The 20,906-nt window shown below is 37.6% G+C and overlaps 1 protein-coding gene across 1 annotated transcript; it reads left to right on the top strand.

Moving 5' to 3' along the window:
- The first annotated feature begins 4,191 nt into the window (after positions 1-4,191).
- NSUN7 (NOP2/Sun domain family, member 7) lies at positions 4,192-19,031 on the top strand. Its single transcript, XM_009332464.1, has 11 exons — positions 4,192-4,504; positions 4,895-4,953; positions 6,351-6,481; positions 7,679-7,831; positions 9,134-9,317; positions 10,938-11,148; positions 11,801-11,944; positions 12,515-12,616; positions 13,166-13,283; positions 16,655-16,772; positions 18,411-19,031. The coding sequence occupies exons 1-11, from the start codon at positions 4,192-4,194 to the stop codon at positions 19,029-19,031; spliced, it is 2,154 nt and encodes a 717-aa protein (XP_009330739.1).
- The last annotated feature ends 1,875 nt before the right edge of the window (positions 19,032-20,906 follow it).

The raw sequence follows: 20,906 nt of genomic DNA, 5'->3' as shown, positions 1-20,906 counted from the left end.
TCCCCGCAGCGCCCGGCGCCGCCATCCCCAGAGGGAGATGGGAGCGGGAGAAACCCTGTCAGGAAAAAAGGGAAAGGGTGTAGAAGTCGCCCCGGCCGCACCTGTATGGCTTTGGGGGGGTTGCTTGTTTTTTAAGGCCTCGCAGCCCAGTGTTTCAAGAAACGCTATGCGCGTTTATACAAAGAAGTATCTTTTTTCCATATGATTGTACTATGAGTTGACAGACGTGGATCGTTTCTCGTAAATAAAGCCGGGTTGGGGAATGGTCTCGCGGCTGACTTTTCTTTTCCTAACTTGCATTAATCTTCCCTTCCCTCCAGCTTAGTTAACTGAAGTTGGGGACAGTAGAAGCCTTGCGATCCATTGAATCTCTGTTCAGACAGTCTCAGCTGATGTTAGGAAGCAGATGTAGTTACGTATACCCGTAAGATTAGTAAGAAAAGAACTGCAGTATGTGGCTGTCAAGCATTTACTGTTGGTGTATGAGGAGCCATGTCCATGCTCACAGAGCCGCTTTCCATCAATTCTTGTTAATGTGAATTAGTACTGGGTGGCCAGGCTGCCTGCCGTACCCGATACAACGCAGATGCTGTGGGGTTGTTTATTGCTTATCGCTTTTGCCGAATTGTGTAATAGTAGAGGCTACTGAAAAAGGTGATAACTGAAGAAATAGGAAAAATACACGTATCGGTATATAAACAGAGGAATTAGTGACTTTGATGGGGGTGCGTGTGTGTGGAAATCCTTTACTATGCTGTCTAGTGAATAAATGTCATAATTCTGTTCACTTGAGTTCATTAAGTCAAAGCTGGAGCCATCTAGTTCCCACTCTACTATTTGAAACCTGCAATCTTCTTATCTTTATTGGTATTGTTTGTACTTGGATAACAGTAACTTGTGTTATGGGAGTCTGTCTGCATCCATAATACAGGTGTTTTCAGAACAGAGATTTGTACGTCCCTTTGCGCAGATAATGGACACAAGAAGGACCCCCTTTGCCTTGTGATGCTACTGGTATTGCTCGTTGAACTGTTGTGCTAACAGCGAGTTGTCCTGATCGTTGTCATCAGTTTAGTGGCTTATGACTTGGAAGCAGAAGTGGGGAGATACTTCCTTGTCTGTTTTCTGTGCTTCCACAACCAACGTTGTCCTGAGGTGGGTGCTTGCTGTTTACAACACAAACTCTAGGTGTCATGGAGAACAGCTGTCCAGTAACAATCCATTAAATTTTAGTCACAGGTGTCTTTAAGTTCCCTTCTTCTGCATACCCCGCTACTACTCTAACTTGCAAATCTGATCAAGCTTAAGGGAAACTGTGTGGAAGTGTATTGGCAAGAACTTGGAAACTTTACTGCAACAGCAAGTTTCTGCTTCGTAGATGAGGCAGTTGTACCTCTAGTCAGCCAGATCACTGAGAGTATGTATGTATTTTTAACATTGAATCAGTGTGCTAAGACTGTATGGAGAGATGCTGGATTTGGGTCCAAATCAGACTGGCTTAGCGTTTGTAGGACTCAGGAATATTATAAACTTTGATTTTATTTTTTTCTATTCTCACATTCTTTCTTCATCTCTCTTCAACGACCCCCTAACACAACAAATTCATGTTTCATTTGAAGATTTTCTTAACTAAACGATGGAAAAAAGGTCTTTTTGAACTTTGAAGGCCATTCTCTCTTTTAGGAGAATGATGGCCTCCTTGGGACCTTGAGGTTTTTTCTCCCCTCAACTGAGTAATCTGCTTGAGATTCAGCTCATTTCTTCCATAGACAAAGGCAGGGTCTTTTCTCTCTTCTCTAGTTCTTCCCAACTGAGCTTCATATTAATCAAGCTTGGTGTTCTCTGCTTGGCACAGAGTTCCGTAATCCAAGCTATGGTTTACAGTGTTGCAACCACACAGTGTGTCTGCACAGGGCAGAGCACTGTCATCTCATCTTTATTAAGATGACATTTGTCTTTGGGGAAAGTGTATTCATCAAATCATCTTAATAGCAGTGTGTCTTGCAGGTCAGCAAAAACGGCTTTGGCAAAGAAGTCACAAACAGTAATCGGGAACCCTACAAGTCTTGAAAGTCCTGACACCACAAACATTAGTTCACTTGCTACATATTCTAAAAAGGAATATTTTTGTGTTCAGCTGGAGAAGGGGACCTGGAGCTCCAGGTCCCTTTTAGATGCTGTCCTCGTTTCTGTGAAGTCATACACACGTCTTCTGGTCAAATGAGTGTAAAGCATCCTGGAAGCATTTACGATTTTTTTTTCCTTTCTAAGCACAAGAGTTTCAGTTTGGTTTAGGTAATCTGGTACTTTATTCTAGTGAAGGGTAGTGCTTTCTTTTGATAGCACTGCTTGTTCTGTTTCAATATGACTTAATAAAATAAATTTATGTTTGCACCATGGATCCGATCCGTCAGTGCTGCATCTAACACTAGGGATGTTGGAGCTTAACTCCCACCAGACGAAGCTGTTTGTCTGAGGCCCAGGACCTCTGTAAAGAGACAGTAAAAGTTGCTTCCACAGGGTTAGCAGCTCTCTGTTTTGAGGAGCAAATCCTGGGAAAGGAGAATGAGAGGTGGCCTCCTCCAGATGAGCTGCCCGAATTCAGGAAGCAACACTAGTCGGTTGTCTGGAGCATGCTGGGCTGGGTGGACACTGACTTGTGCCGGTCTTGGAGAGGGGAGGAATGGGCTGAGTGTCACCTGTGTTGGGGAAAGAGAGTTTGAACGGGGGACTGCTGGCTCAGCATGGGGCATTTCATGGCTGCCTGCTGGAGAAATAACAGCTTGTGTTCCTCCTTTCCCCTCCAACCCTCTGCGCTGCCATCCTCCTTCTCCACTATGTTTTGTGTGATGGGGGCAGGAAAGGGGAGAGGAAAAAAGGATGCTGAGCAACTATGTCTGACCCGGGCAGAAGAGGTATGTAATTTATCCTGAGGAATGTGGGGACCGCAGGGAAAAAGCTTGAGAATGGTTGTACTGAACTGAATTATGTAGCAAAAGAGAAGATCCTTTCTGCTTGGTCAGAGTATCACCTTCTTTTTTGGATTTTTAGACTGGCAAAAAGAACAAATTCTGCTGTTCTGTGCTGTTAATCCTAAAATATCCAGAACTATTTGTTGGCACCAGATCCATGCCTAGCTTTCTGTGCTAAAGCTGCTAAATTCCTCACAGTTCTCTTGTATTATTCTTCCCCAGACAGGAAGATGAGTTTTTTTTTTTTTTTTTTTTTTTTTAAATCTTTCCTCTATGACTAAATTCTTCTTGGCTTAGCCCTCTTCTGAACATTTAACCTGACTTCTAAGCCTCCGAGCATTGTCATAAATGCATGTTATAGCAACCAGAGCAAGCAGGGTAAATCCAAGCACTGTGATGGATATACTTTAAGTAGGTTTTATGTGGAACTTAAGCATATTTTTGGATTCAACTAACACTGGCGCTTTTTCTTTAAGCCCTATTCCACCTCTGGGAAGGTAATTTTTATTTTATTGTTTATGTAAGGTGTGTAGAAAATTTAAGAAACGCACCTGGGCTTATGGAGAGTTGGTTAATATCTTCAGAGATTATCAGAATGGATTTCCTGCATTTACAGTTGTGCTGTTTAGGTAATACATTAAATACATTAACACTTAGGTGATCTCTGTTATCCATTTTTAGGAACAGATACGCAGTTTAGTGGACAAGCATGTGGAATTCACTGCAATTCTTTTCAAGATGGTTCTTCTTTGGAAGTGATGATGGCTGCTTTGAAATCTCTGTAGTGTCTTTTTATTAAAGGAGAATTCCTAGTAAGACATACTATTCTGACTGCAATAATAATGCTGCTTATTAGACACAGAGAATAAAATCTCTGCATGTAGTCTGTTTAGGATCATTTATTGTAAAGCACTGGCCTCTTTGAAACAAGTAACCAGTCTTTGTATCTGCATTAGTGAAAATAAATAAGGTAAGAAAACTATTATAAATACTTCTCTACTATATGTAAGATGATAGACGTATAGAAGTATACATGATATATGTATATACGTATTTGCAGGATTAGAGCCTAAAAAAGAAAATAAATTCTATTGAAAACCTGAAAATGAAGGGAAAGGTGTATTCTAGTGAAAGAAAATTTCGTAATTCAATACAAACTTTGTTTTTTGCAGAGGCAGCAGGATTGTGACTTGCACTTACACAATCAGCAACTGGAAGAATGCCAGGTTCTAAAAGTAACTTGGTGTCTTTACATGAGGATGTTATAAATGATACTTCAGACTTGAGTGAAATGAAAATTTCAGATGAAAAAGGATCTGTTGAAAAAAGAACAATGACTCTGATTGAGAAGAATGGCTATCACGACTCCGTATACATAAATGCAGCTAAGATTTTTCAAGGCATTCGTACTGAAAAGCGTAAGGATAGAATATTGGTGCAGTATGGTGACGACTCAGTATCTCCCATGCTGACTTTTAAAGATGAGTATTCCCAGCGTGTATCTTATGAACTGGCTTTCAATGCTCTAAAATGTAAGTAAGTACAAAACTTTTCCAAGAATTGCCAACAGAAATGATGCAGCAGAGAAAATATGGAAAAATCAAGGTGTTTAGTTTCTGCCTGACAGTAGAGATCTGGGGAATTTTTTGTTAAACTACAGGTTACTACTAGATTACTCTTATACCTCAAATATTTAAATATATCTAAGTGTTAGCATTTTGTGAAATCAAACATTTAAGGTCTATACTTTTTCATGTAAAGGAATTATACTTATTTAGAGTTGCTACTGTTTGTGATTGAATTTGCCCTTAATTTTCATGATGTTTAAACTTTCAGCTTTTTCTTTAGTGATTTTAAGGTTTTCTTCCATAGAATCTTGTAGATTCCATAGCATAACTTGTCAATATTTTCTTTTTTTGCAGATCAAGATCTTCTTGAAGAAATATTGTTAGATAGTTGTGTTTACCCGTGCCAGTCAATAGTAAGTGAATATTTTTGTGAGGAAATAAATTTTGTATTTTCTGAGTTGGTGTAATTAGAATATTTTCTGAGGATTCTGCAACATTCTTCAAAACAACATTTGTTGTTTTGAACTATATGGTAACCTGAGACTGAAATATTGCTGTCCTTTTTAGTTAGTTGTCTAAAGCATCAATCTCCAAGGTACTAGGTATGTTGTTTGTGAGATTCTCGTTGCACCTTACTGCTGGGAATCAAAACCTTCAAAGAAAGAAGGTAGGGGAATGAACCATAATGCTTACTGCAGCGTAATACTTTCTCAGTGATGTTGTCCATGAGCCATTCCATGCCTATGTGCTTTCTTTCCCTGCTGTGTCCCCTTGTGAGTGGGGAAAAAAGTCATGTTCCCTTCCTGTCCCTGGGAGTTGGAAAGCATGGAGTGAACCCCATCAGACAAAAGAATGCATTGAACCCATGTTTCATTTCCTGGGCAAACTGTATTGCATACGAATATTGTACCTGTACTGGCAAAAATTGGTCCCGTTTACTCTCTCAACATGCTTTCCCACTTAGACATGAAAAGAAAATCTAGAGCTGGCAGAGTCATCTGCTATTCCTTCCAGTTTAGTCTTTGATGCCTTTGAAAATTATAAGATGAATTTGAACTGATGTTATTTGTGGAGATTGATGTGAGTAGGCAAATGATCTAACACATTTGATTTTTGGCTTGTTTTTGTAAGGAAGTAAGACTTACGTGGTAACATTTTGTGTTTGGTGGTATTTCCCTAACACCTTGAATTTTCTAGCTAATTTCGGTTATATTTGTGAGAAGGTAAGAATTTTTGAAGGCATAAGAACTGTAGGAGTTTCATGAAAAGAGGCAGACAAGAGTAACTGAAGTGCTGTTAATTCCTGTCCCTAAGAAGGAGATGCTCCCTGTTTTAAACATTTAGACATGGGAAGGAGATTTTACGTATGTCCTAACTGCAGAATGGTTATTAAAACTGAGCTTATTCATTGTTGGATACAGAAGAATCCCACAAGAGACAAATTGATAGACAAGACGTTTTTGTTAGCTTAGCTATTCAAGGAGCTACTTTATGAGGAGAAAATAATTTCAAAGGTTAAATTCTGATAACATTAAAAGTTATTAAGATACACACATAATACACTGTATCGAGAATGTTTTTAATTTTGATAAGCTAAATAACTTTTTAAGTTGTGTATTTGAGTTTTTAAAAATTCTTCAGTGTTTTACTAACTCTCCATGAGGAATTACTGTCATATTCTTACAAATAAGCATTTCATTGGAGTTTTTAATGCCTCTTACGTGGGAGACTGCTGTTTGATAAGGATCTTTTTGCAGGAGTAAGGCATGCTTTGTGTCACTTTTTCTATCCAGTTGCTTTTCTGTTGCAGCCAGATGAATTAACCAGCTTGCTTGTTGTGATGCTTTATGACCTACAAGACCGAAAGTTTCAAGCACGAGAGATTTTTGATGAAGAGGAGCCTGTAGCAGAAGTTCGGAAAATAGAGGGTTACCTACACAGGTATACATGCTAAGAACTTTTTTGGTTGATATATATTAGCAGAAATACAGGTTTGTATAACCAGTGCCTTTTTTTTTGTAGTTGTCAATATTACAGATGTCTTTCAGTTTCAAATTCTGTGGGCTTTGTTTTTATTTTTAATGAGAACCTAGTTTGAAGGGAAACTTCCATATTCCTTTAGTTAAGAAAAATACAGCTAACAAACCGTCTTTATATTGTGGATTATTTTGCTAGAAAAAGGTATCTTATTTTGGAGTTGTTGAAACTTTTTTCATACAATTTTAGAAAAGAAAAGAAATACTTAGTAAACATTCATAAATATGAGTGTAATAGAGTCAAGAGGTCATGGAGTGGAATAATATCAGTTTATTTCACAATACTGCTATTATGGAACTTTGTTACATATTTATTATTTTAAGTAATTAGAACCAAAAAAAGAGGATATGTAAGATAAACATTTTAAGTAGTGTTCAAGTATTTCTTTCGTCAGTCTGTTGATGAACTCCACAGGCATTTGTTGGACAAAATTGTGTTGCTGCTGGATTTAGAATAGCCCAAAAAGTTCATGAATATCATAAGTGCAAGGTATTCCTGGAGGGCAGTAATATAACTTGGCATCTGAAGTAGCTCACCAGCAATTTTTATTTGCTTTGAATTATCACGTATCAAGATTATGCATAAAGCTTGTGGGAAGAAAAGACTGGGAATATTTCCTCTGAGATTTTCACGTAATAATAATAAAACTGACTCCTGGTTGCCATCATGCTTGTGTTGTTTCTGTACACATTTAGAGGTCAGCTTTCATCAAGCGCTCATTCTGCACATATATGTATTTGTATCTTCAAACATACAAAAAAATCTGATTATTGTATTCCACAGATTGCAGTTCCAAAACATAACTTGTTTTTTTTTTTAGCTGTCTGAGAAAATTGACGTATTTGAGAGTCATCTGTCATAATTCCAGTCCCGTGTGCATTTAAGTAAAACAGTCTTAGCTATTTATTACTACCTTGCATCTACCATCGTCTGGGGTAGAAAATGTCCTATAACTGTGTATTTTCTGTAGCAGCTTGAAAATGAGGCCTCACTTTTGGTTTTGGTTTCTGAGCAAGATAGTTTTGTAATAGAAATATTGCATGTTAATAGCTGGTGTAGACATTTCTAAAACTTAATAAACTTGTGATTATGTTTTTGTAGTTTTAGGACCAAATTGGCAGCTGCACTAGCAAGATGTCGCATCAAACATGATGCTCTTTCAATCGAATACATTCTACCAGAAACCATACGGAAGCAGGAACAAAGGGCTTCTGCTTTACCTTTATGTGTTTGGATAAACACATATAAAATCAGGTTAGGTCTTTAAAGTATCATCTAATATTGACGTTTTTACATATGAAGTGATATGGTTTGCTACAGACTTGTTTTAGAATTTCCAGGTTATGTTATTACCAGTAATTTAAGTTTCGTATAGTAAATTCTGCTTAGTCCAGCAACATTGCCTTTTGTTTGTTCGTAGTTTTTATGTAGTGCAGCAATGGTATTCATGAACTGTGACAAAGTTGTGAAACAGTTTTTCTTACTATTCTGTTGCTTGTGTGGGTCTTTCACCAAATAAATGAGGAATTAAAGTTAGAAAAAACTATATGGGTGAGTAAACTCTGTGATGAAAAATAGAGAAAGAGAAAACTTCTTAAAAAGCGGGTGTATTACTGTAAGCCATAACATTGGCAAAGCGTGTTAAGGCAGATAAAATACTTGAAACTGGTGTTTATTCTGTAACGATAGTGTAAACTTGAAATAAAAATATACTTTTTAAAATCCTTATATTCAGTGGGCTACTATATATGTAACACTGGTGTTCCCAGTTCTGTGCTAACTGATGCATGAACCATACCAGGTTATCCTGTTGCCCATTTTGTTAGACAGGTAATCCGTTTTATAATATTTTCAAGAATTCTTTTTTCATGCTCTTGTCTTGGACCAGTGTTCTGTGCTTAGGTTATAGGCTCTTCAAGATAGAGAAGGTGCCTTACTCTGGTTGTGATTTTGCAACCCTTAACTAAGATTGAGCTGAAAGCTGCTGCATTGACCCTATGTTAAATGTACCATATAAGCTTATGGCACTGTCTGAAAATGCCTTTCAACAAACAAGTCTTGGCATATATACCTTTAAATCTTTATGATATTTGCATTGCAAACCTTGGCATTTATGCCTTTATTACATTTACACAGGGATTATTTCAGATATCAGCCGTTAAATTCACTGACGAGCTGGGCTAAATTGAAAACAATTGAAAGAACTAAAGTATTCCAGCAGTAAATTTGCTACAGTGTCTCCTGAGCACATGGAAATTTATGTTTTGATGCTTTGAATCATCCTCTGGAGACACATACCTCTTCCTTAATTTATTTTATCAGACTTATTACCTTAATTTTTTCAAACCAGAATTTATGTGCCTAAAATAGAGTGAATTCCCCTCCTGCATGAGGCAGTATTGCGTGTTTTTTTTTTTTATATATATATACGCATATATACACACACACACACACACACACACACAAAATAAAAGGCAAAAATCCCTATAATGAATGTGAGCTATATTGCTTTAAGTAACTGTTTTATATTTAATAGTCAGAGTTGTATGTTAACAGCCTTGAAGACGTTTTCAGAGATTTGGAGAAGAAGGGATTCACAAGAGTTGAAACTGTGTCAGACTTTGACCGTTATACGTACTGTGTGGACCAACATTGCCACGATGTATTGGTTTTTCCTTCCTCTCTTAAAGAAGAACTGCTTAATTTAGATCTTTTTGCAGATTGCAAACTCTTACTGCAGGTGAGTTGATGTCACCCTTGAGTAATATAATCTGCAAACTAAAATAATGCTTTGCATTAGAATGAGGTCGTGTATTGTGTGACTGTCCTATTAAATCAGTCAGGCAGCAACATACTCTCATAAGGTTTTGGATGTTTTTAATAATCAGAAGGTTAGAAACTGTTTCACTTACTAAATTTAGCATGCAAATGTTAATGCTTATAAGCGATAGCTGTAATTAAGTTAGTAGAATGTTTTAAATTTAATCTTAAAACTGTTGAAATAAACATCAAAAGTGGTCAAAGAGGCAGTCTCACTTCTGAAAATGTGAGGAAAGTGTCTATGTAATTCTATATGCATTACCCCCAGTTAGTAGATAATGGTATGCTAATATTATAATATCTCTTCCTCTTCAGCTGCGTATTTGTGATGGAATGGTGAGACTTCTTTGCATTTTGTGCAGTGTGGTTCCTAAATCTCCATAAACCCCACTGGTCTTTTTCCTGACTTGCCATCATTAGCCTCTCCAGGCAAGCCTGGTCAGAGGTTCCTGTTGTAAAGCGGTGGTCTGGAGTAACGGTGCAACAACGCACAATCGCAAATTACCTGAAGTGTCTGATTGATTCTTGAGTGCTTAGCAGAAGCATTTCAAAGGGCACTTTCGCTTGATGCTTAGCATTTTCTGGAAATTTTAGCCTCAAAATTTATTACCCAACTCACAAAGTAATTCAGTATTCAATATTCAATTTCAGTACATATATTTCAAATAGAAGACTTACAGAAAAGAACTATACATGAGAATCCCATAGGTCATGGGAACAAATTCTGAGTATTACTACTTAAGAATATTCAAAGTGAGGAAACAGAACCCTCAAAAACTCCAGCTCTCTTTGGCGGGGTAGGGTGGTACTTGAATGCTGTAAGTGGATACATAGATATTGATGTGAACGTAAAGGTTTAGCGCCCGCCCTGCCCCTTTATCATCTGTGTTTGCCAGATTTGGTGCAAAACATGGTACCTGTGGTCCATATCTTCACTCTTTGCCTTTTAAAGTAATTTGATGGAGATAATGTTTGAACTCTCTCTTTTTCTCTTCATCACCTGTAGCATGAGATCATTTGCTCTTGTTGAGACGTCCCTGTGCTTTCTGCATTCAAATCTGCCTCTGTGTTTTTCAAATTTCAGCAAAATCTTGGTCTTTGATCCGTAAGGGCTTCATTTCTCCTATAAATATCGTCAAGAGCTATGTGAATAGTTTTGCATTTCTCTGTTAAGCTGCCTCTGAGGATGAATTCTGCATATTGTGGCCTATGTTTGTCTTTTCTGGAACTGGCTGTTGCTAAGAGTTCCTCCTTATGGGGATGATACGCACTTACATTCTTTTCACCTATAGATATTGTGCTTTCTTATGCATTAGTTAGAATTAAATTATTAAAATTTAGTGAGTGACTTAATAAGATGTTTGGTTTTGTACTTTATGTAATTCTATATTAGCAGCTATCCCCGATTAGTTTTTCTCCTCCCTTCTTTCCCGTTTGTCATGAAAACAATGAAATACTTTCCTAATTTGGAAAAGAAGGTTGGCATTCATAGAAACCAAATTAGTTGGTCATACTTAATTTTCATGTCATTATTTTCTAGGATAAGTCTCGCAGCCTTGCTGTACACTCTGCACGGGCGCTGTTGAATACAGGTGATGACATTATAGTGGCTCACATAGGTTCCCATCTGACCATTGCCCATATGTCGGTGCTGACAAATCACAGCATGTCCAGAATTTTTGTTTGTGGTGTGAAATCTTCAGCAAAAGCAGCAGAACTGAGGAACTTGTTCAGTGACATGGGATGCAAAAGTAGGTGTTAAAACAGATGGTACACATAAAGTATTGTAATATAGATGTTCGTGGTATTTATAAATATGGCATAATTCTGTCAGAATTCAGAGATCCCTTGTTTGAGGACTTGGGGAGGGGAGGGCAGTAACAACTTATTTTTTTGTCACAAGGTGAACTGACAGCTCTTCAGCTACAATCAAGTTAATCAAAGGTTGCAGATTAACCATGTCATAGATGCAGGCTCCTGATACGTCAGGGTGAATTTTTCCTTAGAAGTAGTTACTGTATAGCAGTTGGTGTAGCTGGTAGCTGGGAACTTTTGGGTCCATTTATTTGGTGTCTTGGCTGTTGCTTTCAGTCTGATTTTCAGCTGTTTTAGAGTGTTAATCCAAAACCCGTGCACTTGGCCAGTTTACCCGGAGGACACGATCAGAACAGAACGCGACAAGACTCTGGAACCCCATTAGCAGTCTTTTCAGTGGAAGATGCTAAGGTCTAGCTAGTCCTTCAATCTGTTTGAATCAGTGGGGCTTGCTTTGGAGGATCTGGGTCTAGCAGGCTCTAGCTCTGTGGAAGAAATGATAACACCACTGTTTCTTCACCTTTATCACATTAAAATTAGGCAGGCTTGCTTGCACGTAGAACTGTTGAGTTTTTCCTTTTTTTTCAGATATTCAGTTGTTACATGAAGACTTTACTGAGATTGGACCAACAGACCCAAGACTTCAAAAGGCAAAAGTTCTTTTGCTGCTACCACAATGCTCTGGGCTGGCTGTTGGCAATCCAATAGACTTTATTTTAAATGAACACGGAGGTAACTTTTGATACAATAGCTAGCGCATGCTTTCTGGTAGAAATAGTATTCAAGCATTGTGGTCTGGACATGGTAGCTGCTTCAGTAAATTGTATAATTTTATAAAAACCACTTTCCTTATTTTGACTACTATAAAACATATATATTAAATAACTTGCATAATTCTGTGTGTCTGCTTCGAGTCGATAGTATGAAGTTTGAGGATTGTTCTGGGGAGCAGAGGGTATATAGTCTTTCTTTTAAAGTAAAAAGGCTATAGGCAGAAAATTTATTTCAAGATACCAGTGTGTATATAACTTTCCATTGATTATGTTCCTTTATTGACTGTTTGTATAAGTCTATTCAATGTATAATTTTCATTAAATAGAAGCAAATAAGAGGCAGTAGTAATTACAGGTAAAGAGGGAAAGAAGAATCATTTAGGCACTCCTTGGTATTGTAATTTGTAAAACCTACCTTCCCGCTGCACTACTAGTAACAGGTCTGTTATCAAAGCATTTTCTGCAAACAGCTGAATTTTAAGACGCTAACGCAAGTTGCAATAATAAATTTACAACTCTTTGCATTTAGATGCAGGATTGCTAAGAGACCTTTTCCAAGGATCTGTATCTGAGGATAAACTCAGTATTCTTGCTGAGAGGCAGCTTAATGAGTTGATGCATGCAATGAAATGTAAGTGTGTTAGCTCTCCAATTTCTGGGAAGACCTTGTACTATCAATTCCATTGTACTGTCACCAGTTTTTACATAGTTAAAAATAGACTGATTATTAGTCAACAGTAAGCGTGTAACCAAAACCCCTAAGTAATAATCTCCTCAAGTTTGAAGGTGTTTCTGTGTCCTAGTGTTCACCAGCCATTAATACAATAATCTTCAACATTGTATAGAGAACTGGCTTACTGTCTTGGTCATACTCTGCTTTGGGAAAGTTGTAAATGTAGTCTGACTCCATCTTCATGCTGCCACTTTCTTCCCCCCTCCTTTGGTAGCTGTGTGAAAAGACTGGATGCAGCTCTGAATTTGTGCTGAAATCTGCAAATATTTGAAAAGATTTTAATTATTAAAAAACACTAGAGATTGAATACTGATGTGTGCAGGAGGATATATTTTATTGGTAGAAGTGACATCCAAGCATAATTTTTATGATGCTTTCAGTCCTTAATAAAACCACTGTGTGTATGAAGAATTTGAACAGTGGAAATTTTTTTTTGTTGTTTTGTAGTTAACAAAGTACAAGCTATTGTTTACTGCACTTGTTCAGTGTACCCAGAAGAAAATGAACTAGTAGTGAAAAAAGCACTGGAATCTGGAGTGGAAGGAAATAAAGTACAACCATACAGGTATGGAATGAGTAGTTTCTTATATGGAAAAATTAAAGTATAACTTTAAATTGTAGCATAATTCTTATCCTAGACTGATCTGTGTCTTGCATTAAATTAACATTTAAAATAGTTTTTGCTGCCTCTCAGTACTCTCATAACATCAAAAGGAATGGAGTAAGTAGCATCCTCTTGACTTTTTAATCTAGAATTTTTGTTCCCATCTGAAATTGAGATGCAAGGAAAGCATCACTGGTTGCAAATAACATTGTGGTGAGCTTCTGGTAGAGCTATTTCTTTCATCCTATCAGTACTTAGAGAATGAAGCTATTTTAAGAAAAAATGGAGACTAGAAGTCAGGGAACTTGCTAGCATGCTCTCAGCTTCTGACCTAGAACGATCAGTTCCAAAGGAAAAAGAAACCTAGTCTTAAAATGTGAGAATAATATAGAAGAATAAGAACCTCTGCTGTAGGATTGCTCGTCCCTGTATTCAGATGAATGACTTTTGGGGGGACAGGTTACAGTAAGAGAACATCCTGTGTAGTCATAACAAATACAAATATATATGAAAAAAGTATGTGTTTGTGTATACTTTATACAACCTGTCAGCTGGAGCAGTTGTTATAAGACTGATGGGTGCTTTCTGGATTTTCCTTTCACTCACGGTAGATAAATGCAAACAGTTGGCACTTGCTTGCACATAGATGTAATGGTTGATTACAGGATGCAGGTTAGGAGAGTTTATGTTGCCGAAAGCACAGGAGAGTAATAGTCTAATTTTTTAGATTTTTATAATATCTTAGATGATGTTAACGACTGGGCCATCGTGGGGAAAGGTGCTGTGGTTCAAGATATCATTCATTATATTTAAATTTTGCATGATTAAAATGGTAAATGTTAACTGTGGCCAGTCCAAAGAATTTTTAAAAGAGGTATGTTACACATTATGTTAAGAAACAGTACAAAAACCCGCATCTTTTTCGCAAATCACCGATAGAAAAGAGCAGCCTGCTTGAAATTTTATGCTAAATGGGATGAAATCAGGGTATGTCTTGCCAGTGATGCTATGGTAGTCCAAAAGCATTATTACTCTTGCTGTAAACTGTGTTTTCCTTTGGGATTTGAAATTTTGTGAAGTCTGTCACATCTTGACCTCTATGCAGCTATTACTCTACAGGGAGAACTAGGGGGACCTTGGAACATAACGGTCTCTGAATTATTTGAACACAGGTAATACATAAATTCATGATAGATTGTCCTGGTTTCGGACAGAATTTATATTAAAAAAAAAAATCTGAATTTTTTTTCTGGAGCTTTAATTTTTTCAGAAAAAATTCCCCCTTGTCTAAAACAGTCCTCCTCCTCCCCCCAAAGCCAAAACAAAAATCTATTCAGTGTTTTGCAGAAACATCATGAAACTTGTCATACCACCAAATTATACTTTTACTTTCAAATACAAGGGAAGCTCAGATGGTAAGACGGAGAATAAAATTACATTAGGATTTTTGCAGACCTGAGCAAATTTGTGACAGAAGACTGACTGAACTTCATAAATGACGATTCCAGAATTTGTTCCTTCTTCACTGTCACGCATGTATCTTGAATGTTTTCGTGCCTCATTCTTGCTACAATAAAACTGCTGGTAACCAGCATAAACAGAGCAATAATAGAACACCATAAATAAAATATATAGTGTGATTATGCTTGTCTTAAGATGAAAGCTCAAGCCATTTAAGATGCATGTACTACTTACAACAGTTCCTTGTACACTTTCCTTAGAATTAATTAGGGAACTTATTTGACTAATAGAATGCAGGATAGAATGAAAAACTCTTGCAGAATTACTAGCCCCTGTGTTCACAGTAGTGGCTTTGAGAGGCAAGTTACACTCACAAAACATCCTGTGTGATCATCACAGCTCTAATTAATATTAATTTCCTTTTCCAAGAAAATTGAGGGCTTTCAGGAAACTCTTACAGAAGTTGTGCTTATGTATATTATATCTTTTGGAATTACTCCGCAGTGCTGGAGCACTGCTGAACAAAATAAGGCTGTGCTGGAGTTTGGGGTCATACAGCCGGTCTTAGGGCTGTGACATTGTAAAGGCGGTTTCAAACATGTACCCGCTGTCTAAGCTGACCTTACCTTAAGGATATGACAAACAGTTTATAGCAAAGACTTTACCTTACATAAGGGTACATATAGCAAACAGGTGTGTATAGAGGAGATGCTAAACCATCCATGCATTTCCCTTTGGCCTGTCAAATTTGAGTTAATTTCTGCATCAATTTTCTGGACCAGACCACCTGTTAAACGGATTCCTGGTAACAGTAATCTGTACACGTCAATCAAAGTAAAGATTGTCACTTCTTTTGCATTGGATGACCAGGTCTAAAAGCAAAAATCTCCGATGTGTCATAGGGCATAGAATTTTATTTAGTAACGCAAGGAGGATGTGAGCCTTGTAGTCTGTTTTACCAAGTTCTGAGGGACATACAAAAAAAAATTCAGATTACGGTGAAAACTTGGGAGCAAACAGGTCAGGAGACTTCCCATTAGAAATGGACTAGCCAGCCAAATTAGGATATTGCTTACAAATACTGAATGCATTTCTCCGTAACCATCTTTCAACAAAGCTCTGTCTCAAGAGGATCCATGGAGCACTGAGGAGGGGCTGTATCTCACAGTCCTCAGCAATGCGAAGAGGAGGGGTAAAAATTGCGTTAAGGACATTTTGATAGCGTTTTTCTATACTGAAACAGCTTACTACTAGTGTAGCAAACTTTATGAGCCAAGTCCTTGAGGCCTGTTTATAACAGCTAGGGATTACTGGAATACAGGGAGAACATGTGAAAAGGCTAGTTCTTCCTTCCTCACTGATGCATTGCAAAACTGTAAATTTGAAAAAAAAACGCACTCAATTACTACAAATAGGCGAATTTTTCTAACCTAAGATTTTTAGCTTAGAAAGATATAATCTTTATTGTGAGCATATACTTAATAACTCTTAAGTCAACACCTTTACAATTTCTGTGTACTGCTCTGTTTTTAGAGCATTCCCCAAGTTCAGGGACAACTCGATAATCCAGTAATTGCAGACCTGAGAAAGAACATAGTTGTTAATAATGTTCATATTTATTATCTGGTGATTAATATATTTAATTATTGGAAAAAAATTAAATTAGAATTAATTTTTTTCACTTTTGCCAATAATTCCAAAAAGATGAATTCTCATGACTGTCTTGAATTGCCGTTTTTTTAAAAACTAAGATAAGGCTCTATGAAAGTGTCATTGAAAGACGTAATTTGGACATTACTTTTAATATATCCTTGTTTATTTCCTTTTATATCCTTAAACATTATCTTCTGGTCATTTTTTTTTTTTTACAGGCTTACTCCTCCTGTTTTTTCTACTTGCTTGAATTCAAAGACTTCCACTGAAATTTTTTTCAAAATGGAGCCATCAGAAATTTCCAGTGGCTGTTTTCTAGCTATTCTGGCAAGAGAGGTAAGCTAAGAAAATTACCATTTAAAAATGCTTCACAGAAGCATCTTTTCCACACAAGAATATACGAAATGGAACATTTAAAAAATTTCCTGGCTCTTCTTCAGTTGTCTTAAAAAGACCAAAGAACAGGTGAGCAGTTGAAACGTGCAACTCCTAGAGTTTTATGCCGAGCACAGCTTTCCAACATGTCCCTTTTTGTCTGGAACTGTTCGTGATCACAGCAGCGTCTTGATCTAAGTCAGTGCTAGGAACATTTAAAGGAAATATATTGTTGCTGTCACACCTTGGCATGAAGTACACAGCTTGATCAGACTCACTTGTGTTTAGTAAAGTTATTTGTTGTGTCTGTATGTGTCACCAAGATTTGGCAGTTTCCAAGCATCAGTGTCACCAGTAGGGATTAAGATTTCATTATGATTTCAATAAAACAGCTATGAATTTGTTTCCTTCCAAAACTAAGGCATATGCAAAACTGGCTTGAAAGGCAGGGGACTTCTGCTGAGTAAATGGGGAATTCTTGGCAGGATTCCTGAAGAAAGGCCTTAAAGGGCTAGCTTGCATCTCTGAGCATCAACATTTTCCTCTTGTGTCTGAGAAAAGTAGGACTTTCTTCACCAAAAGAGGAAGGGGGGGCTAATTAGAATTTCATTGAAAATTAAAGATATGAGATCTTACTTGGTTATTTGTACCACTTTCTGTCATACTGCAATTACAGTGCTTGAAAGAAGCTTGTGTCTTGGGGAGAATTAGAAGAGGAAGACTTCATTAGAGAATCACACATGGAAAGCCTTTCAAGTTATCTATTACTGACCTCTTTTCAATGTAGAATATTTTTTAAACTGGCTCCCTGAGCTAGTAAGTTTTAGTTAATCACGCTGTGTACATCTGTCTACCATGTTCTCTCCCTCCAGGGAAGAAACACTTCACTTGATTTGAATAATTTTTGAGTCAAATTCTAATGCACAGAACCAATTGCTCCTAATAGCATCAATGGCCAGTTTTTAGGTGACTCCAGAAACGAGCATTTTCTGTGAGGCATAAGATCTGTACTAAGAAGCATAATTTCAACTGAAATTTCTGGTTTTCAGGTACCTACCCCTCTTCTTGGCTAGTTGTAAATAGTTTCTTCCCCATCGCTTCTCTTTAACTAGGAACCAGGGCAATATCCAAATATGTAATCTAGTTTGAGAGTTTCTTGCTTATGTATTATGAGCACAGATTTTCACTATCATGAAAATTAATCATGTTTCATGTTATTGATAATATTTCTTTATCTTAGTAATTATTTCTGATACACACACATGTACACATATATGCTATTACAGATATGTTACAGAGCAAGTCAATGTGGGAGGTATGTAGTGCCAAGCCCAGAATTCAGTTTCCCCTCTTTAGGCCTGTAGAGGGCAAAGTCTCTGAAGAGCAAATGCTCAGATAGCACTTGTCACAACAGTCATCGTCTTAATTTCTTGAATAAATAGCTTGGTTAGCATTTATCGCATGTGACTTAAGTCTTTCTGCTAGATTCGGCCATAGTTTTCTCGTGGAATAACTTCTGAGGAATCGGGGATTAAAGTATTGAGTCTGCAGCTCTGTGTTGTGGCTTAGATTTATTGTTGTTTCCTTCGAAATTTTCAGAAAGATTCTTCTGAAAGGGTGTCTGTTAAAGACATTTTGGCTCGTGCTGCAGCAAAAGGACTACTAGATGGCATGGTTGTAGAAAAATCAAAGGAAGAGGAGAAAAAGCATCCGAAAGTAACACAACGTAGAAGTAATATTACTGGTGGTAGTATAGAGCCGAAGATTGCAGAAGTCCTTCACCGTCAAACTGTATCTACTATTAAGGCTGAAGTTTCCGTGCCTAAAGCAGTCAGTAACATACACCAAAAGAATGTGAACCGAACAAACAGCTGTGTTCAGCTGAAGAAATCTATCATCAACCCCGTTTCAGACATAGCTCTGCCTAAAGTGCTGAAGCACACATCTCCTTTGTCATCTGTGGGCAAGGCGTATGAAAGACAGACACTTGCAAGAAAGGCACGTGCAGAACATAAAAGGGTTGTACTGAAGCCTGTGGAAATTGTTTTGCCTCCAGTGATAACACCATACGTAAGTCCGCAAGGAAGCAAACCCAGGGTATCAGCTCATTGCTTTCACGGCTGGAGCGGAGCAAAGGGTTCGAGTGGTAGGATACTTCCACCACCTCTGGCTAAAGTGGTCAAGCCACCTGTGCTTAGCCATCCTCGACCGTGGCTGTAGGAATCTTCACACTTTGCCCTGCCTTTATACAGAAGGTAAAGATGCCTGTATATATTCATCCGTACACTTAGATTACAGTATATCTTTATGCAGAATAATCTTGCTGTGGGAAAGAGATGTACTATGGGATATTTGTACGGAAATATCCATGTTAGATAGTAATTTTGAACTGGTAATCACACTTTAAAGTGAATGCAGCTCAGCGGCACAAGGCTGATAGACCGTGGGGGGAGCGAGAGGAAAAAACTGTAGCTTCTTGGTATACGCTCTGAAGTGACAAGTTAAAGCATACCCTTCCCCCCGCCCCATGACCTGCGTAGATCTGTAGGAATACTCAATTTCCAATTGATTTTTTTTTTAAAGTGAGACTGCATTTTGTAGGTGGCTATTTTTCTTTACAAGTGCTAGATACCATTTTTGTGAGTTACCATTTAGACTGTGACACATGGAAACAAAGCCTTGCACAGTAAGCCATTAGTTCACCTTTATTGTTAAAACTAGATGTGAACTTTTGTACAGGCAACTGGCCCAGTACACTGAAGTCCACGCACGGGCTTTCTAGTACTTACTCCCTTGGTTTCTACTCAGGTGTGCTTTGAAGTATTAACAATGAAAACCAGATAAAATATTCTCATGCTAAAAATACTGAATTGCCATCACGATGTCATGTCAGACTACGTCATGGCTCATAACTGCTTTTCACCAGCTTTCTTAACCAAGCAGTTCTTCAGCTGAAAAGAGCTGCTACTGTCAAAGTAAGTTATTTTTATAAATGTTACTGCTAGTCAGCTGAATAATGACTGAACACATAGTAGTTTGTCTTTGGAAACAGCCGTGGGCTTCTAACCTGCTCCCTCTTGCTATGGGAGGAGGAGCAAATATAAAATAAAATAACTGTAAATATCCACAACTGTCTTATAATCTGAGCAGAGGATAAAAGGGACACCCAGAGATACTTTTAACAAGAATCTGATTTAGTATTAAACATGGACGGTACAAAGAAGGAAAATGGCAAACAATGATGGAATGACTGTAAGAGGAACCTCAAGAATTGTATTGATTTAGGGTACACTGTTGTAGAAATGAAACAAAGACAGCATAGCAATATAGAAGGGCAAAGGTAGCTGCGGCCCTGAAGAGGTTTTCCTCTAGGCAAACATTTATGATATTTGGTAAGAGTGTTGCCAGTAGTGTTGACAATATGGTATGGAATCTTAACCTATTTGATGTATACCTGAGGCTGGATTTAGACCCATCCAGAGAAGATGTTTTAACATCTCTATTTTCTTCCTCACCCACACCAGTCAATGTGGCTGGATCAGCACTACCTTTAGAAGAAAGGATGTGAATGATATTACACCAGCAGTGTAGACAGCGGGCTCTTGTTCATCAGATAAATATTGTTGCTTCACTGAATCAGTGAAAATTTCTTTTAGCATTTTAATCTCAGCCAGCTGCCCTGTTCAGAGGCATCGCTCACCTGCTGCCATACCCCTGTGAGTGACCCGTGCTCCTTACCTGTTCCAATAAAAGGATGAACTCTGCTCTTGTTTCTGAACAAACTTGTAAGGACAGATTAGACCTGTGTGCATGCAATATATAGAACTGGAAAAAAAAATTCCCTATTTTATTTCAAAACCATCTTGGAGGAGGAGAGATTCTATGTGTTAGATAAAAGGAATGGACAGTAAGGAGATTTGGGTTTTTTTCAGTATGGCTGTTAAATGCTTAAAATAAACTTGGAGATTCTGCAGTTAGAGAACTAAACTATTTTTTTAAAATCAAAATCTGTGTCATTCATTTATTGAATGTAATTAAAATTACTTCTAAATGAACATACATGTGTCTGACGATAGAATTTCTGGGCTACCTATA

This window comes from Pygoscelis adeliae, unplaced genomic scaffold (genome assembly GCF_000699105.1).
Source record: "Pygoscelis adeliae isolate BGI_AS28 unplaced genomic scaffold, ASM69910v1 Scaffold59, whole genome shotgun sequence".
Classification (NCBI taxonomy): domain Eukaryota; kingdom Metazoa; phylum Chordata; class Aves; order Sphenisciformes; family Spheniscidae; genus Pygoscelis; species Pygoscelis adeliae.
This window is presented reverse-complemented; position numbering and strand designations above follow the sequence as displayed.

Excerpts from the sequence above, each read along its gene's own strand:
- NSUN7 (XM_009332464.1), top strand. The coding sequence starts at position 4,192 with ATGCCAGGTTCTAAAAGTAACTTGGTGTCTTTACATGAGGATGTTATA. Across the intron at positions 7,832-9,133 it reads ATAAACACATATAAAATCAG|CCTTGAAGACGTTTTCAGAG; the intron begins GTTAGGTCTTTA and ends GTATGTTAACAG. Across the intron at positions 11,945-12,514 it reads TATTTTAAATGAACACGGAG|ATGCAGGATTGCTAAGAGAC; the intron begins GTAACTTTTGAT and ends CTTTGCATTTAG.